This window comes from Ictalurus punctatus, chromosome 2 (genome assembly GCF_001660625.3).
Source record: "Ictalurus punctatus breed USDA103 chromosome 2, Coco_2.0, whole genome shotgun sequence".
Classification (NCBI taxonomy): domain Eukaryota; kingdom Metazoa; phylum Chordata; class Actinopteri; order Siluriformes; family Ictaluridae; genus Ictalurus; species Ictalurus punctatus.
The window spans coordinates 25,358,535-25,377,314 of record NC_030417.2 but is presented as its reverse complement, the minus strand read 5'-3'; the positions used below and the strand labels follow the sequence as shown (position 1 = coordinate 25,377,314).

Here is an 18,780-nt window from a genome sequence, read left to right as displayed (position 1 = left end):
TGACTAATTGATAATGAGATTCATCGTCAAAGATTTTCATAATTGATTATTATCGATTAGTAGTTGCAGCGCTACATTAATTCTTCGTTTGAAAGCATGAAGTCCACTGGAGTGGACACTTCAATAGTTTTTTGAAAAATGTATGTAAAAGTAAAATGAAGGTAAAATTATTTTTTATGCTCAAAGAACAGTAAAAACTCAGAAAAAAAATTCTTATCAGGATTTCATAATTCACTCATGAAAGCATTAAAGGCATATTGAATATGGCGTTGACGTCATGTATGTGTAGGTTTCTTTGGGGGCACATGGGGGTTTGTCCAAGTAAGCTTGGTGGGCTTGTACATGTACATATAAAGCCTGATTTATCTGTAACTACAGCCTGTTCTTTTCAGTGTAGAGCAAAGCACTGGATGTTCTCTGGAGTAATGACATTTTTTAAAAGTTGAACTCAATTTAACCCATACAAGGCCAATAAAAGTAAATGAGAATAATGTGTGTGTGTGTGCGCACTCACTTGGTCGGGGGAAATCTTTCCCTCATCTGCCACCATTCTGCGCAGACAGGCCAGAGAACCGAATAAAGGCACAGCCAGTCCCACTCTTAAGTACCTCTGCCCTTTAGTGCTGAACACCAGAGTTACACACACTGGCCTAAATCACACACACACACACACACACACACACACACACACACACACACACACACACACACAAAGTAATACAATGATTATAATGATATAGTAATCATAAAAGGTCATGTCAACAATTGAATGAATAAATCAATACATTCAGCATTAATTATACACAAATTACATTGTTTTATTTGCAATATCTAAATAATTGAATCATTATTCACGTGCATTTTGAATTGGCCTTGATCCTCTGACCTTTTGATCCTGACAACGGATTGACTTTAGCCAAGAATACACCCATGAAGCATGTAACTTGTGGTGCTTGAAAGTTTCTATATTTCTGCATAAATATGACCTAAAACATCATCAGGTTTTCACACGAGTCCTAAATGTAGACAAGGAGCTCCCCAAGGTCCTGACCTTAATCCAATTAAAATCCTGTGAAAAGACATGAAGCAAGCAGTTTATTAAGAAAACCCACCATCATCCCAGAGTTGAAGTTGTTCTGTACTGAGGAATGGGCTAAAATGCCCCCAGGAGTGCAGGACTGATCAACAGTCACCAGAAATGTTTAGTTGCAGTCAGTGCTGCACAACAGGATCAAACCAGATACTAGAAGATACTAAAAGGTTCATATACTTTTGCCACTCACAGATATGTTATCTTGGATACTTTTCCTCAATAAATAAATGAGCAAGTATAATATTTTTGTCTCATTTGTTTAATTGGGTTCTCTTTGTCTACCTTTAGGCTTGTGTGAAAACCTGATGGTGTTTTAGGTCACAATTATGCAGATATCTAGAAAATTCTAGAAAAGGGTTAACAAACTTTCAAGCACCACTGTATATACTTAAACAAGGGCTCTCTTTTGAACTGCCTCAGTAGACTAGGAATAATCTGTGTATATGCAAATGTGTGATGATAACTCAAATCCTGCTTGACTGCCCATTTTTAGTGGATAGGAGCCTTAAATGCAGCTCTCGTATATCAAACAGATCACCAACCATAGGCTTATACCATCACTATATGGAAGACTTAGATTATTGATGTTGTAGAAAATGTAAGTAAGTACAGTATTAATAATAAATCAGTTGACAAGGTTCCAAAATGTATAGATATTTAACATCCCTGAGCTGCTGCAGTTGGAAGAACATCTTTGCCAGCTAGAAAGTTGACCAAATTGATCAATAAACATTTCCATCTATCTTGTAACGATAAACTGTTTCCGTCTATCACCAATTACCAGCGGACAAAGATGGCCTACCAGTTTGACCAGCTCAGCCTTTGTTTTGTCTTGGTAGCTTGAAAAACTAGATTTTTCAACAGGGAGTTCAAGTCTGGTTTGGTCACATGGATGAGTCTGCAGCTCATCTAAAACTGCAGTTACTTTCTAGGTTATGTTCACAGATCGCTTTCCATTGACATTCCACACATGCTACACCTATGGGAGCATCCACTTTGTGGATGAACTGACAGACAACATCAATGCCATGTTCTGGAAATAAAAGCAAATTGTATTTCTCAAAGAGAAACTGATCAACAAATTTCAACAAAATCAAGCATGTGGAAAAAATATGTAACATGTATGACGTTTATTAGGACTATCGCTGTTGTCCCAGGTGACTTTGAGTATCGTTGGTTGAGTATACACTCGGTTCATGGCGTCACAACTGAGAGGTCACACAGCAGGGACGATGTGTGTTGTGTCAGTCAGGGGTGAGGATTTGTGGGTCAGCAGCTTTAAAGGGGGACAGCATGGGGAAAGTAATAGGGTTCAAGAGGGCCAGTGCAGTGAACCGTACAGCTCAGCACACAGCCGAGAACAACAAAGAGACGAAAACCAGATGAAAGCATTTTGGGAGGTAGAAGTCTGAATGGTGCAGAAACCGAAACTGATACTGTTCACAATTTATGGACGCTCCTACCTTAGTACTGAATTTTAAAATATGTGAATAGTGTGACTTTTGTTTGCGTTCTAAATAGATTATATAGTTATACTGTATATTCCTGTTATTTTCCTTTTAAAATCTGCACGTGCATCAGTGATCGTTAAACAACCCATGACTAAAGAACTTGTGCACTTTTCTCTAAACTCTACACAGTGTGTGAAACCCTTCATCCAGGATATCGGGCTGGATAAATGATAGATAATGAATACTTCCATTATTTAGTGAAAGTAATAGAAAACAACTTTTGGTTTGTCCAGAAACCTAATCGTCCATAATATATTGTAATAAAGTATGGAAAGAGAGTTAGGTAATAATACTGATGCATACACATAGTGGATGACTCAGCTAGGATAGTCTATGGATGACTTGAGTAGGATCATCATCATCCTTTTAGTACATGGTGTTTGTGCCCTTGACAAATAGTCAGCAAATATGGCTATGAAATGTGGTGTTTTCACTGCAAACAGTACATAATATCTATAATGTGCGGCTGACAAGCATCTCTATTATTTGTTGACATGTTTAATGCAAGGTGAGCAGAGTTACATGACATATTTGTACTGCACTTTTTTTTTTTTTTTTCGTGTTTCCACATTGCTGTGTTCCTGATTATGAAAAGTTTGATGGTCATCTGTGCATGGCAATTATTAGCAACTAGTAAAAAAAAAAAAAAAAAAAAGGTCAATGTGTGTAGTGCAGCAAGCAATGGGAACACGTAGCGTGCTCTTTATTTACAGGACTGAGGTGCATCACTTCAACACGAAGCTCAAACGCTTAATACGTGTTATTACAAGAAAAGGTGATGTTACACAGGGGTAAACAGTCAACTGTCCCAACTTTTTTGCGGTGTGTTGCAGTCATCAGATTTGAAATGAGTGTATATTTTCAAAAAGAAATGAAATTCACAAAGTAAAACATCAAATAATGTGGTAATAATGTACAGACTGAATTGAATTTTCGAATGACTCTTTGTTTTTGTTTTTTCGCATTTTCCATACCGTCCCAACTTTTTCGGAGTTGGGGTTGTTAAACATATTCAGAATAAATGTTTCTGGACAGCGTGGCACTGTAAAATCATGTATGGATGATTAAATCATTACATCACACAAGCTAGCCTACTTGTCCACCTGGCAACTATGAAAAAAAAAATCTAAATGAAAAAATAATGGCTCGGACACATCATTTTCTTGTCCTCTGTGCCTGGACTACTAATTTATCCACTCCTTCAGTTAAAGTTTCATTTTCATGTGATAGCAATGCATTCATTTAAATCAATATTTCCAGCTCCAATGTTCTTTGTATCTTTTTTAACAAACCATATTAAAATATTTGGCATATAGTATAAAGAAAAAACATCTTAAAAACATGGTGTGGATTCTTTCTTTGCAGGTGAAGACAAAAATATTGTCCATGTACAGAGAAAGGCAGTGTACAGCATAACATATCCTACTTCCCTTCAATTTACGGGCTGTTTGTGTGTGTGTGTGTGTGTGTGTGTGTGTGTGTGTGTGTGTGTGTGTGTGTGTGTGTGTGTGTGTTTTTTTCTTTCCAGAAGAACACACATCCATGAAATGAAATGGTAATGCAATCCAAGCCTGTAAATGAAAACCTTCAGACATGCAATTAACCTGACAAAAGCCTATTACACACAAACATGCTAATCTGTTTATGGACACCCACCAAGGCTGTGTCACAATAAACAGAGAAGGCTGCCGTTTAATCGATTGGATGTGGGAAGTGTTCCTAATGTTCTCCCTGGCTGTGGGAAATGTTCCTAATTCTGGGTAATGACTCAGTTTTGTTGCATTCCACTGGGAGAAACTCAGCTCCATTCACTGACCCGAAACTTCAACTTCAACTACAAAGGCCTGGCTATTGTAGATATTTTTATATAGTTCCCTGTATCATGTTCTCGATAACCATTTCTACCTACATCTGTACTTGATTTTGGAGTGCAGTTTAAACAAAAAGGAAAATGGAAAACTGAGTGCAATAAAGATAGGATTTTGTAGGTCACCATAATAATACATGTCGGTAAATCCATACCACAGAACAGATTTAACTGAAACAATTTCTACTTCCTCTGGTCACGCTTCAAAGGTAGATGTGGAAGCAATCGCAGAATTTCAACGTTTTTATTATACAAACCAACCAAAACACAAAGGATACTTAGACTTATGCAAAACACTGTGGTACAGACTACACAATAAACTAACAAGACCAAAACACGGTAACATGGAACACGGTAGTCTAAGGCAAACGTAAGACAGGGAAGCAGTGCAAACAATGGCTATATATATATATATATATATATATATATATATATATATATATATATATATATATATATATATATATAAAGTGTGCTCGTTAACAGAGACATGATTCAGGTGCAGGTGGTCATGTGACATATTGTAGTACAGTGCAGTGGCTCATGGGAACTGAAGTCCAGAGTTAACTCCTTGATATATGACATCTTTAATACATTAAAAAAACAAAGCAAATTCTAAATGTATGTCTCATTTAAATTGTTTGTATAAATGAAATGTATGAAGAAAATAATGTTTGTAGACATTAATTGAAGCATTCAAGAAGTTTTTAAACATTTTTTAAAATGTAACTACTGTTTTACTTGCAATTTGTTAGCAACCCTATATCGTGATCCATATCGTGCATCACAGAATTATGATATGTTATTTTTGTCATATCACCCACCCCTAGCTCCCGGTAAAGAGACAATGTAGCTGATGTAAACCATATCAGCTAAACAAAGTGTGTCTTTTCTTCTGTGAGATGAGAAAAATGGCCCAATTTATTTGTCTAGCACTTTTCCAAACGAGGTTATGCCCATGTACCAGAGCAAGAATAATCCTAGCAATCAAGGCTATAATTTCTGTAACCTCAACGCACCCTTCATTTCCTGACTTCAAATCAATTATATAAACATTTATATTACTTGTTATATTAAATTTATATGACTTTTTATATCTGCATGATCCTGTAGGTTCATTCTGTATAACATCAAGAAGGTCAGACCCTATCTCACTGAACAGGCTACATAGCTGCTAGTCCAGGCTCTTGTCATCTCAAAAATGGACTACTGCAATGCACTACTCTTGGGCCTCCCAGCCAGCTCCATCAAACCCCTTCTGATGATTCAGAATGCAGCAGCACACCTCGTCTTCAACCAGCCCAAAAGGACCCATGTCACACGTCTCTTCATCTCCCTCCACTGGCTTCCTGTAGCCGCCCGCATCAAATTCAAGGCCTTGATGCTCACATGTAAGACCTTGTCTGGAACAGCATCTCCCTACCTCAACACTCTCCTGAAGGCTTACGTTCCCTCACGCAATCTGCGATCGGTTAACGACCGACGCTTAGTAGTGCCTACTCAGAGTGGCTCAAGATCCCTTTCCAGAACCTTCACACTAACTGTCCCTCAGTGGTGGAATGACCTTCCAACCTCAATCTGGACCGCAGAATCTCTCACCATCTTGAAAAAAACAGCTAAAGACCCACCTCTTCCGTCAACAATTAACTAACACCTAAAATGCCAACCCCCACATTATTTATAAAAACAAATATGTAAATAAATGTAAAAAAATTCTCCAGCTCTTACACTTCTATTCTGCACACTTTGCTTCTCTAGAACTCAATTATAAATCTTGTATAGTTGCACTACTTGTATTGTCCTCCGCTTGTTATATCGCTTTGCTTGTACTTCCTCATTTGTAAGCCGCTTTGGATAAAAGCGTCTGCTCAATGAATAAATGTAAATATATATGTAATTTTAAAAAAACAACAACAAAAAACAAACAAACAAAAAAACTTTGCATACATTTTAAGCAGGGTGCTGTACTTAACCTTGATCCTTTCACATTTTAAGACTGAAAGGCTTTCTGCTGATAAGCCACAAAGAGCCGAGACTACACCCATGAAGCGTATCTACTTAAGAGATATCTGCCTACTGAACTGATTCAGTAGACTAGGAATGAACAGTGAAGTGTTGAGAATAATCTGGGTTTATGCATATGTGTGTGTGTGTGTGTGTGTGTGTGTGAGATAAAAGCTGCATCCTGCTTGTCTGCCCTCATTTATAGCAAGTTAAAAAAAAAAAAGAAGCCTTAAATGCAGCTTACTATTGTGCATCAAATACATCTCAGGTGATAGATTCTTTAACGCAGTGCACCCTTCATTTGCTAAATTCAATTAAGAGACACATTTGAAAAGACTCAGCTGGAAAGAAAGTAAATTGGATGCAGAGGATATGAAGTCTGAGGGAAAGCCCTTATTAACCTTCTGTGTGTGTGTGTGTGTGTGTGTGTATATGTGTGTGTGTGTATGTGTGAAAGAAAGAGAGATGCAGTGCCAAGCACACCCTAGCACCATAACAGGAGGGGTGTGAGTGTAGGACGGAGAGGCTGCCCACCTCTGACAACACTAAGGCAGCTTACCACTAAATCAGCCTCTCTAATTACCAGACTTGCCTCCCTGCTGGAGCAGCCCGTGTCATTCACACGGTCTTGGCATTGCATCAAAAAAAAAAAAGTGAGCGAAAACAGCCCTGATGTTCCAGCTCACGGTTTCTTAGTGTAAATAAAATCTTGATCAAACACTGTACTGAAATCTCATAAACTGTCACGTGCTGTCCTTATTGTTAAGGCTTATCATTAATGGAACTCAATAAGCCATTGTGTTATCGTGTGACCTTTAGTTCAGCAGTAACAGTTTAAATACGCACGATTCAAACACAATTCAAGTGTATACCAGTGTCCACATATCTACTTGTGCAATATATGTAAATTAGTGTATGAGAGCATGTTCTCCGAGCATGTGAGTGTTTATACATGTGAATAGGCTACTCCTCTAAAATGTCAGGATTTCCCCTGCAGGCCCAAGTACAGTGCTCACAGGGTGCGGTGTGCCTCATGGTTCCAGTCTGAATACGCTATTGTTTCTGTTATTAGGAGGAGCCCTTTCAGTCGATTGTCTCTGAATGTAACCAGACAGCTCGGCCCTGTTCTTCTATGGGCTTAGCTTCCAGGAGTGCTACTATAAATAGATATTTCTTCTGTTCCTATGTATTTGCATAACAGGTGATAGGGCCGGAACGATACTCTTATCTCCCGATTCGATACGATCATGATGTCGGTGCCGAATCGATATGTACTGCGATTTTTAAGAATTGCGATTCGATACTGCAATGTATTGCGATTTTTGTTTATTTTTTTAACACTAGCAGACATCCCACCCTCAAAAAAATCATTTGAGGGAGGTAGCTTCACTACCCCACATATCTATAGCTATATATATATATATATATATATATATATATATATATATATATATATATATATATATATATATATATATATGTACTTAAAAAGATGTAATACTCTGCTCTCATTGATATAAAACATTTGCACATACAACAGGTTTATTAAAAAAATATCTTTGTTAAATATAGGTGTGAAACAATTATTGGCGCCCCATGAATTCATATGAGAAAAATATATTTGAAGTATATTCCCACTGATATTTTACATTTTTTAGTATACCTGCGTGACTAGGAACAGGAAATTGTTCAACCATCTCTTCCTGTTTCACAGGGGTATAAATATGAGGTAGCACATAGGCCAAATACCTTTAGTCATTCATAACAATGGGTAAGACCAAGGAGTATAGCTGTGATGTGCGACAAAAGGTTGTAGAGTTTCACAAAATGGGAAGTGGCTATAAGAAAATAGCACAAGCATTGAAAATGCCCATTTCCACCATCGGGGCATTAATTAAGAAGTTACAGTGAACTGGAAATGTTATAAATCAACCTGGAATGGGAAGGGTGTCTATATTGTCTCAACGCACTGTGAAGAGGATGGTTTGAGTGGCCAAAAAATCTCCAAGGATCACAGCTGGAGAATTGCAGAAGTTAGTTGTGTCTTGGGGTCAGAAAGTCTCCAAAACTACAATCCGAAGTCACCTACATCACCACAAGTTGTTTGGAAGGGTTTCAAGAAAAAAGCCTGTACTCTCATCCAAAAACAAACTCAAGCATCTTCAGTTTGCCAGACACGACTGGAACTTCAAATGGGATCGGGTTCTATGGTCAGATGAAACCAAAATCGAGCTTTTTGGCAATAAACACCAGAGGTGGTTTTGATGTACACAGAGAGGTAGCCATATGGAAAAGTACCTCATGCCCACAGTTAAATATGTTGGTGCCTCTTTAATGTTTTGGGACTGTTTTTCTGCCAGAGGACCTGGACATTTTTTAGGCATCATGGACTACCAAATATCAACAGATATTAGTGGACATATAAATTGCGAGAAAAAAAGTTAGAATTGTGAGATGTAAACTCGTAATTGTAAAGTCAAAATTGTGCGATACAGTTGTGAGAAAAAATATCATACTCAAAATTGTGAGAAAAAAGTCAGAATTGCAAGATTGAAACTCAATTGCTGGAAATAATGTCAGCCAGCTCTCCAGTACTGAACCCAATGACCCCTGCTCAATAGCAGGTCAAAAATATTAAGACACCAAGAGATTATGTGAGGTCAGCTGTTATGATATATATAAACACATGGAATTGAGCTGAGCTATACTCACCTGGTCTGACGCAAAGGGATGGGAAGAGAGATGCAAAGGAATGGATCAAAGGTGTGACTCTGCTTAAGGCAATGAGGACATGTCAGAGATGACCTAGGAAAGAGAAGAACAAAATATGCGCATATAAAAATTCGGATATTAGGATAGAGTTCACCTGGAAGTTTTGTTTGTTTGTTTGTTTGACTTCCTAACGGGGTTCTACCTGAAAGTCCTATCTGAAATCCTCTATTTCAATTTTTTTTTTAAAACTGCACTAATATACCTTTTTTTTAAAATTATTATTACTAACTTCATGAGCGAGAAAAAAAGAGAGCTGTGAGGGAACAACTGTTTATATCTCCTACAACGTAAGCAGGAGATAACTTGTTTCACCGATGTTCATTATTCATTAATAAACAAAAATGTATAATCGGTAGGAAATCGCTGCAGTGTAAACATCATGGCACATGCTGTTAGAGGAAAATAATCGACTTCAGTATGGGATCAATCCTCCACTCCATCACCTCATTGCTTATTATTTTCTCTAACAGCACGCCCTGTCGTCTTTCATTACTAACAAACTAACATACCTGTACGGGAATATTAAAGGGAGTAAGATCAATTGTAAAGGATGTGATGTCAGAAAATAGGAGAGTTAAAAAAAAAAAAAAAAAAAGAAAGAAAGAAAGAAAGAAAAAAAACCACACAAGTGAGAATTTTTTTTGACTAGACAGATGGAACGGATACAGGCGAACGTTTCCAGTTTATTGCATCATTCTTACCACTGCCTTTTTAAAAGCTCTGTAGCTTACACCTAACTCACACATGAACTTTTCTCTGAAAATAACGCAGCGTTTCCCCCTAACAGATAATGAGATGATCCAATTAATCCGATCCAGACATGTTAAAATATCAGTCTACTAATAATTCAATGACAACTGAAGACAAAACCACAGCTAATAAGACAAATGGGAACAATAACAGCATCAATATTCAACAGCTGGAAGAGAGAGAGAGAGAGAGAGAGAGAGGGAGAGAGAGAGAGAGAGAGAGAGGGAGGCTTAAGAAAGGTCTATTCAGCTCCAGCCAGCTGCCTGCTCCCTCCTTCAATAACAGAGCTGCAGCTCACCCACTGAGTCTCTATTCCTGAAAAGACACCAATCAGCTGTAGCTGCTCCCTGCATACAAACATCTCACTCCAGCTGCACAGAGGAGCTGCTGAGTGCTCTACTTAGAGCTGCCTGTATGCACTGAAAGCACCACGCTTGTAAACCACATGTGCAAAAAGGATTGAACTTCATGTAACATCACAGCACCCTTCAAACATGCTGTTATCAATATAAATAAGCGATCGAATTAGGGCAAAAATATAATATTATGATACTTCAATAACTTTCTATGATACGTATACATGCATACATAGAAGAAATTAATTAAGTGAATTCAAAGTTTTAGTTAATGTTTACACACAAAAAATCTTTTTTTTTTACACTTGAAACATTTACACTTTAAATACTTCACAATTTCATTAAAAATATATCAGCAAATCAGCGGTTAAGTAACCCTTTCATGCCTAAATTATTTATATGCATATCCAGATTCATTCATCCATTTTCTGTACTGTATCCTACACAGGGTCTCGTGGAGCCCGGAGCCTATCCCAGGCAACCTGGATGGAACAATCGCGCGCGCACACACGCTACGGACAATTTAGAGATGTCAATCAGCCTACAACGCATGCCTTTGGACTGGGGGGAGGAAACCTGAGTACCTGGAGGAAACTCCTGAAGCACAGAGAGAACATGTAAGCACACGGGGCGGGAGGTAGGAATCGAACCCGCAACCCTGGAGGTTCGAGGCAAATGTGCTAACCTCTAAAACTGCATGATGTATGAATTTTGATTCTGTCAAAATATTACATATTAAACAAAGGAAACCAGTTGTCCATGAGGTCAAAACAGAACGCGGAAATAATTAAAAATATGTAACGCTGAAGAAATTTTTTTTAGAAAATATTATTTCGGACCGTACAAAATTTACAGTGTAGCACTACTGCATGATGGTAAAAAACAAACAAATAAACATTATTTCAAAAAAAAAAACTAACAAACAAAACCCTTTAAAAATAATCTTAAGTAATGTCTGGATCAAGAACATTTTTACTTAAATTCTTTCATCATGATTACATTTTTTAATTTTGTGTATTTTATTTTTATTTTATGTAATAATATATATATTATATATATAAATAAAAAAATGTATAAAGTTACTAAAGATTGATAACTACATAACTAACAAATAAATGATTTGGAGGTAATTTTTTATCTTATGCTTCCTAAAATATAATAAAAGAGCATCAAACTGACTGCCCATGAGTGTAGACACTACATGCATGACAGGGTTAAATCATGGTTATAAACACACTTAAACAAGTAGAATTCACGGCTGAGATGCGTCTTGTTACGAGTCTCTATGCCAAATACCCTTAAAATACATCTCCAACAGAAAGGAAGCAATTGAAAAAAACTGACCTTGCCGTGACCTTGACCTGATTTGGATCAATTAAAAACATATTTTTAAAAAGACACTGCGCTAAAGAGAATCTCAGACAGACAGACAACCAGAAAAGGGAAAAATCCTGAAGCCTATAAATCATTTTAAAAGAACTTTTATTTACCTAAGATGGCAACCTTACATTTGAGATGTTTGGGTAATAAGCAAAAGACAGTAGAAATTAAGAATCAGCTTGTAAGCCAGTTTATTTGCTGTTAACTAGCCAACTAACTCACTTGAGGTGCTTCCAAATTCCCTATTCATGTACACTCAATGTCCAATTTAATAGGAACACCAGTACACCTCATTTACGCAGTAATGCAGTCAGCCAATGCATACGATCATGCAGATACAGGCCAAGCGCTTCAGTTAATGTTCACATCGAACATTATCATCTCTGTGATTTTAACTGTGGCATGGTTTTTGGCACTAGGTGGGCTGGTTTGAGTATTTCAGAATCTACTGATCTCCTGGAATTTCACAACTAAATCTAGACAGTTGAAGACTGGATTAAGACCAGGTGATTATTGTTTCTAATCTTCAACTGACCAGTTTGAGTGAGTCTGTGCTCAAGATTGCAGATTCTTGTTCTTGGCTGACTGGAGTGGAACCTGATGTGGTCTTCTACTGTTGTAGCCCATCCACGTCAAGGTTTGATGTGTTGTGCGTTCTGTGTAAACTCTAGAGACTGTTGTGTGTGAAAATCCCAGGAGATCAGCAGCTTCTAAAATACTCAAACCAGCCCATCTGGCATCAACAACCAAGACACAGTTAAAATCACAAGGATCAGACCTTTTCCCCCATTCTGATGTTTGATATGAACATTAACTGAAGCTCTTGACCTGTATCTGCATGATTTTATGCATCGTGCTGCTGCCACATGATGGTTGATTGGATAACTGCATAAATGAGCAGATATACAGGTATTCCTGTTCAACTGGACCGTGAGTGTATATTTATTGGGCACGAAGTTGGAAAGTTAAATGTTTAGCTGATAATGGTTTACACTTTTGACTTTGTCTTGTTTCTTATAAACCAGTTGTGTAGATAAAAACTAAACTTATACATACATGTCTCCCTAAATAGCACCGAGGTGTGAGGTCAATACAACAAGCGTCGAATGTGAACTTTGGACAGGAATGTCCCTGTGAAAACCCTACTGTGGATGCAGGAACGTGTTTTACAGGAATACGATACTGTTCTGTTTCATGGTTTAATCATGAAAAAGGATCTTTGGTAGGAAAACAGGTTTGCTCAACCTTGATAAAGAAGGGAAACTATGTTCAATGGACTAGTTTTTCTGCATTATCTAAAACAATTCAGTGATTTGGAAGAACATTTGGTGGATGTTTGTACTGGGTGTGTAGTCATGCTTTGACCAGGCCACTCCTTATGCCACAGATCTCTTCCCAAGTCCTGTTTAAATAAACTGGAGTGTGTACTAAAGCCATCATGACGTCACGATATGAGACTGTGGATGTAATGAAGCAGGACTGGTTTACTATATTAGGCTACAGAAGGCTGAAGATGTGCTGTGACATTGTTGCGAGTCTCTACACGTCATCTTTCTGGTATTTGCTCCCTTTAAATTAGGACACTTTCAGGAAGGAAAACACAAATAAATGAATGACCACAAATACCTAATAGCTTGGGAGGGTAAAAAAAAAAAAAAACCATGGTGAAGACTTTTCCTGCTTCACCCTTGCCACTCCTGCTGCTGATTCTTCTGATCTAGGTCTTGTTTGAACACCCTGTATATTAGGTTAAATTACAAGAAATTTGTTCAAGTTAAATACTCTACAATAAGAAAATCCAAGCTACCTACCTACCTACCTACCTACCTACCTACCTACCTACATACATACATACATACATACATACATACATACATACATACATACATACATACATACATACATACATACATACATACATACATACATACATACATACATACATACATACATACATACATACATACATACATACATACATACATACATACATACATACATACATACATACATACATACATACATACATACATACATACATACATACATACATACATACATACATACATACATACATACATACATACATACATACATACATACATACATACATACATACATACATACATACATACATACATACATACATACATACATACATACATACATACATACATACATACATACATACATACATACATACATACATACATACATACATACATACATACATACATACATACATACATACATACATAACATAATAGGGAAGTGGTAGCTTAGCGGTTAAGACGTTGACCTTCTGATTGGAAGGTCATGAGTTCAAATCCCAGCGCTGCCACTGCTGGGCCCTTGAGCAAGGATCTTAACCCTCAACTGCTCAGTTGTATAAATGAGATAATTGTAAGTTGCCCTGGATAAGGGTGTCTGCCAAAATAATGTAATATATTATTTTAATTGAAAATGCACTTGGAACACTTGTGCTTGGTTTTCACTTCTTTCCTTATTTACTTGGCAATAGTGGTTCAACTTTAATAAAATGTAAATGTTTTACAAATGTCCTGGTTTTTATGTTGCATTGTTTCAGATAGTTCTGGTGTTTTCTTCAGTGGTGGCTCTTCCATAGGCAAACATGGGACAGAGCCAAAACAAATTTTAGAAAAGTCCTCATTCACAACTCCATACATTTTAAATTCCAGTGAAATAATAATTACCTCTTTTGAGTGGCCAATGATGTAAAAAATAGTGTTGGTATTTGACAGATATAAGCAGATGTTCCAGTGATGTTTTGCATCTAGAAAGGTGCACTTAGGTTAATTATTATTGCACCTAGTGGTCAACAATGGAAACTGTAACAAACATTATTAGAGGCCCATTGGGGCAGCAAGCACTCTGCCCCGTGCTAGCTAAATAAATTTCCACCGACAAAAGTGCAGATAGTGTGCCTATCATGCAAAGATTTTGCAAAGATTGGAAGATGGAAATGAGGATTAATTAGTGGATAATACAAATTAATCAGAAAAGTGTGTGCATTGTTTTCCACACAAATGCATAAAAAAATTTTTTTTTAAAGAGTCCCTTTTTCAGTTCCCTGGAAATTTTGCTGAAACCTGGCAACCCTGGTTGCTCTTCTGTGGTCAGCTTGTACACTGTGACAATAGTGAAAGGAAAATAATCTGCTCAATCGAACACAGTTGAACAAAGGTATGTCTATGTTCAGAATGAGTTGCTGGAAGAAAAAAAAATCACTAGATAATAGCCTTTAGCACAAATCAATTGTGAAAGCCTCTCGAATGTTTTTTTGAGGCTGTGTTGTTATCAGTGTTGCCCAAAATCTATGGTCACGAGACACTGCTGGTTTCGGCCTTTTTGTTTGTTTGTTTGTTTGTTTTTTGGGGTTTTTTAGACTTGTTGGTGGGTGTGATTGTGTATTTGGCTGTGATATCTGTGCTCTCACCCCTGCTTTAAATTTGGACCATGGTTATTGGAAAACATTTAATAAAAAGATTTTTTATCTTCAGCTGCATCTGGCTCCCATGTGTTACAGCACATCAGATTGCTGTTTATTTTCTTGTCTTCGTCAAATGTCTTACTTAGAATCTTAAATAGTATATAAACAACAGTAGGCATTAACAACTGCACAAGTCAGAAACAGCAGTGAGGGAAATGCCAAGGAAGAGAAATTCACTATGGTGAAATAACAGTAGTTAATGAGTTACGAGATGAGAACATTGCTTCCTTTTTCCTGGTTAAGTGTTCACAACACTCTTTTAGGTGTGCTGGGAATAGATTAATGAGCATAAGCACATTTTTAACATAAATGTTTACCTAGCATGTTTTGTTACATTGGCAGCGATGTGACAAGTGCAAGATGGCAAATATTGGAGAACACCACGGATAATGACAGCTGATATCATCACACATTTTACATCGCTTCAGATTCATAATAGCGGGTATTATGTAACACTGTTTGAACTATATCATAATCAAGAATATTATTTATGACTAGGGTTAGGCTTATGGAAACCAGAGCATGTACGGTTTCCAAAATTACGATTCTGGCAGAGAGCAGTGCACTAGAGGTCTGTAAATAAAACTCCTTGTCTTAATACCACTGTGGCTTAGTGGTTAGCACGTTCACCTCACACCTCCAGGGTCGGGGGTTCGATCCGGGGTTGGGGGTTCCACTGTGGTCTTGTGTGTGTGGAGTTTGTATGTGCTGCAGGGGTTTCCTTGGGGTACTCTGGTTTCCTCCCCCAGTCCTATATATATATTACAATTTTGGTTTGCTTTCTATGTATTAATTTTGGAAAGCAGAGCATGTACAGCTACCAATCTTAAAATTCTGTTAAAGGTTTTCAGGCCAAATTCTTTATGCTAAAACTGTGGTTTTTTTTTAAATGAATTTTAACATTTTCATTTTGCATGCAGTAAACCTTTACGTATATACTACAGTCAACATTATGGAACCCAGAGCAGATGATTGTCGGATGATGACACACACATACATGTTTGCAGGCTAATTTCTTTTTAGTGTAGAAGGACTTTATGATTTTTAACATTTTATTTTTTATTGTTTTACATTTTGTAAAGTATTAATGAGCACAGGACCACAGACATTAATGTACTAGATGGTAGCTGCATATCCTAGCTGGATAACTTAGAGAAAGTATTTGGGTCTATCCGGATCAAGAAAAATTTGCAAGGATAAAGCCAATACAAATCCCCAAATAAATAAAAGTTGTGGCTGTTTGTGTAACTTGAAGTTGTGTGCGCGTGTGTGTGTGTGTGTGTGTGTGTGTGTGTGTGTGTGTGTGTGTGTGTGTGTGTGTGTGTGTTTGTGAGTGACAATCTCTGCAGTCTGGACTGGACACGCTCAGGTGGTGTGCTGACGTAGAAAAGTTACACTGTTTCAGGTTGGATAGACGTCACTGGCTGAAAACTAAACCACTTATCTGCCACTTTCATTTTGAGAAGAAAGTGAGTGGAAAAACATAAAGGATGTCTGGTGAGATGTTTATAGGACGTTGTGTTTAACAGCTGTTAACAGTGGATATGAGTCAGTAATTGGTTACACAATGTATCATGATAGTTTACTGCTACTAAAACATAAGCATAAAGTTTATTTAGCAACCACGAACTGAAGCTGTTTCCAAAGCTGGCACTGAAAAGAAGAAGAAAAAAAACAAAAAAACAAAACCACAGCTTCTTAGGTTAAATCATTTTCATAGCATTTGAGTTGGCAATGAGTTGGCACAGTCCCCAAAAAAGGCATTTGCAATCCCGTGAAAAATCCAATATACATGTCATAAGCCATCAAAACTTCTTCAGAACTATAAAGTCAGGCTTTCCAGTAACAGTGCTGTGGAGGGATGGACCACAGTGATGATACTTGGGCGCCCTGCCCAGATAATTCAGCGAGTGCCAAATTTATTTTCTTATATAATATATATCTATCTCTCTCTCTTATATATATATATATATATATATATATATACACACACACACATATATACATACATATACATTCATACACACACACACACAAATATACATATACATACACACACACACACACACACACACATATATATCAGCCAGTAACATAGCAGTAATTCAGTGCATAAAATCATGCAGATGCAGGTCAAGAGCTTCTGTTAATGTTCACATCGATCATCAGAAAAAATGTGGGGGAAATGTGATCCCACTGACCCCCTTTGACAATGGCATGGCTGTTGGTAACAGACAGGCTGGTCTGGGATTATAGGAAGGCTACAGTAACTCAAATAATCACTCTTTACAGCTGTGGTGAACTCAAATAATCACTCTTTAAAACCACCTCGGTGAGTCTGTGCTCAGAATTCCTCGGCTCTTCTTCAGCTGTGCAAGTAAGCCATGTGTCATTTGTGAACGCAGACAGCCGACTCGCAGATCTACAGCTGCATATCTATAGAGCCATAATGTCCTTTTGTCGCTAATCACACAGTGCAACTGTGACCAAACGGCATTAAGTCAATCTTATCGACATTTGTTTGTCAGAGCACAAAGTGTAAGAATGCAGAGCCAGAGCCAGCTCTAGTGAGCATGTTTGATGTGTGTTTGACTCTCTTGAGGCAGCATGAGGGTTATTTGTAATACTTACACAATATCCATCCTACTCAAAATATCTATAAAAATGTGTATAAACCAGCGTCTGCCCTCCTGACTCGTACATTTCAGATCTGTCAGAAACACTGGTCTATATCTGTGAGGTAGCTCCTCTAAGACCGACAGAAAACAACTCCACAGAAACAGAGACTGATGGGTATTGATCACAAAAATGATGGCAGTCCAGGAAAAAAAAAATACTCTTACATGTCTCATTAAACTCAAATTGTTTAATTAATCTCTAAATCATTAAATCCCATACTTAGTCACTGATAATACTGGTCATGCCGTGATGTGCCTCAGTCAGTGTGTGTTTCTCTCGTTCTTTGCTATTCACTCTCATTAGCCCACAGTGAAGCAGGTTCAGTCCAGCAGGAGCTTGCTTTCAGGCATAACCAAGCACCGGCGGATTATTAAGAAAATAAAAAACAAAAACCACATTTAAAAAGGACATTGTATACTCACTCTAATTTAAATAATGGAGGTCTGTGAGTCGCCCACCTTTTCTTAGAGCTCCCAGACATTACATACCACCATTACTACTATTACCATTAGTGTCAGAGTGCTAGCACTGATCTAGTCAAACATTTGTTAGCATGTGGTTAAGTGACGTGCCCCCAACCTGAAAATATAGTTCTATCTGCTGCCGTTATCAAGATCTCCCAAGTATTACAGAAGAGTTATGGGAATAAAAACTTACAAGCTTAAAAGTATAAAACCGCTCTCTTTTAACTACAATTTGCATTTTCCTTAATGCGTTAGCTTACTAACATCGGCTGTTTTGTGCTTCATTGTGACTGGAAACAGTTTGTGAATTGCTGACCTAATCACTCACGTCATGTCACAGCACAAAGGCAGTAGTAGCAAGCTAGCCAGCTTCTGCTAGCATGCTAGCTAAAA

General features: G+C 37.5%; 1 protein-coding gene across 1 annotated transcript in view; it reads right to left on the bottom strand.

Annotated features, from left to right (window-relative positions):
* usp43b (ubiquitin specific peptidase 43b) overlaps positions 1 to 18,780 on the bottom strand; it is a 98,479-nt gene that overhangs the window by 37,737 nt on the left and 41,962 nt on the right. Inside the window, exons 4-5 of the mRNA XM_017459662.3 lie at positions 9,188 to 9,280; positions 515 to 650 (exon numbers count right to left, since the gene is read on the bottom strand). Coding sequence (XP_017315151.1) covers positions 515 to 650; positions 9,188 to 9,280 — 229 coding nt within the window. The remainder of the gene's footprint in view (positions 1 to 514; positions 651 to 9,187; positions 9,281 to 18,780) is intronic.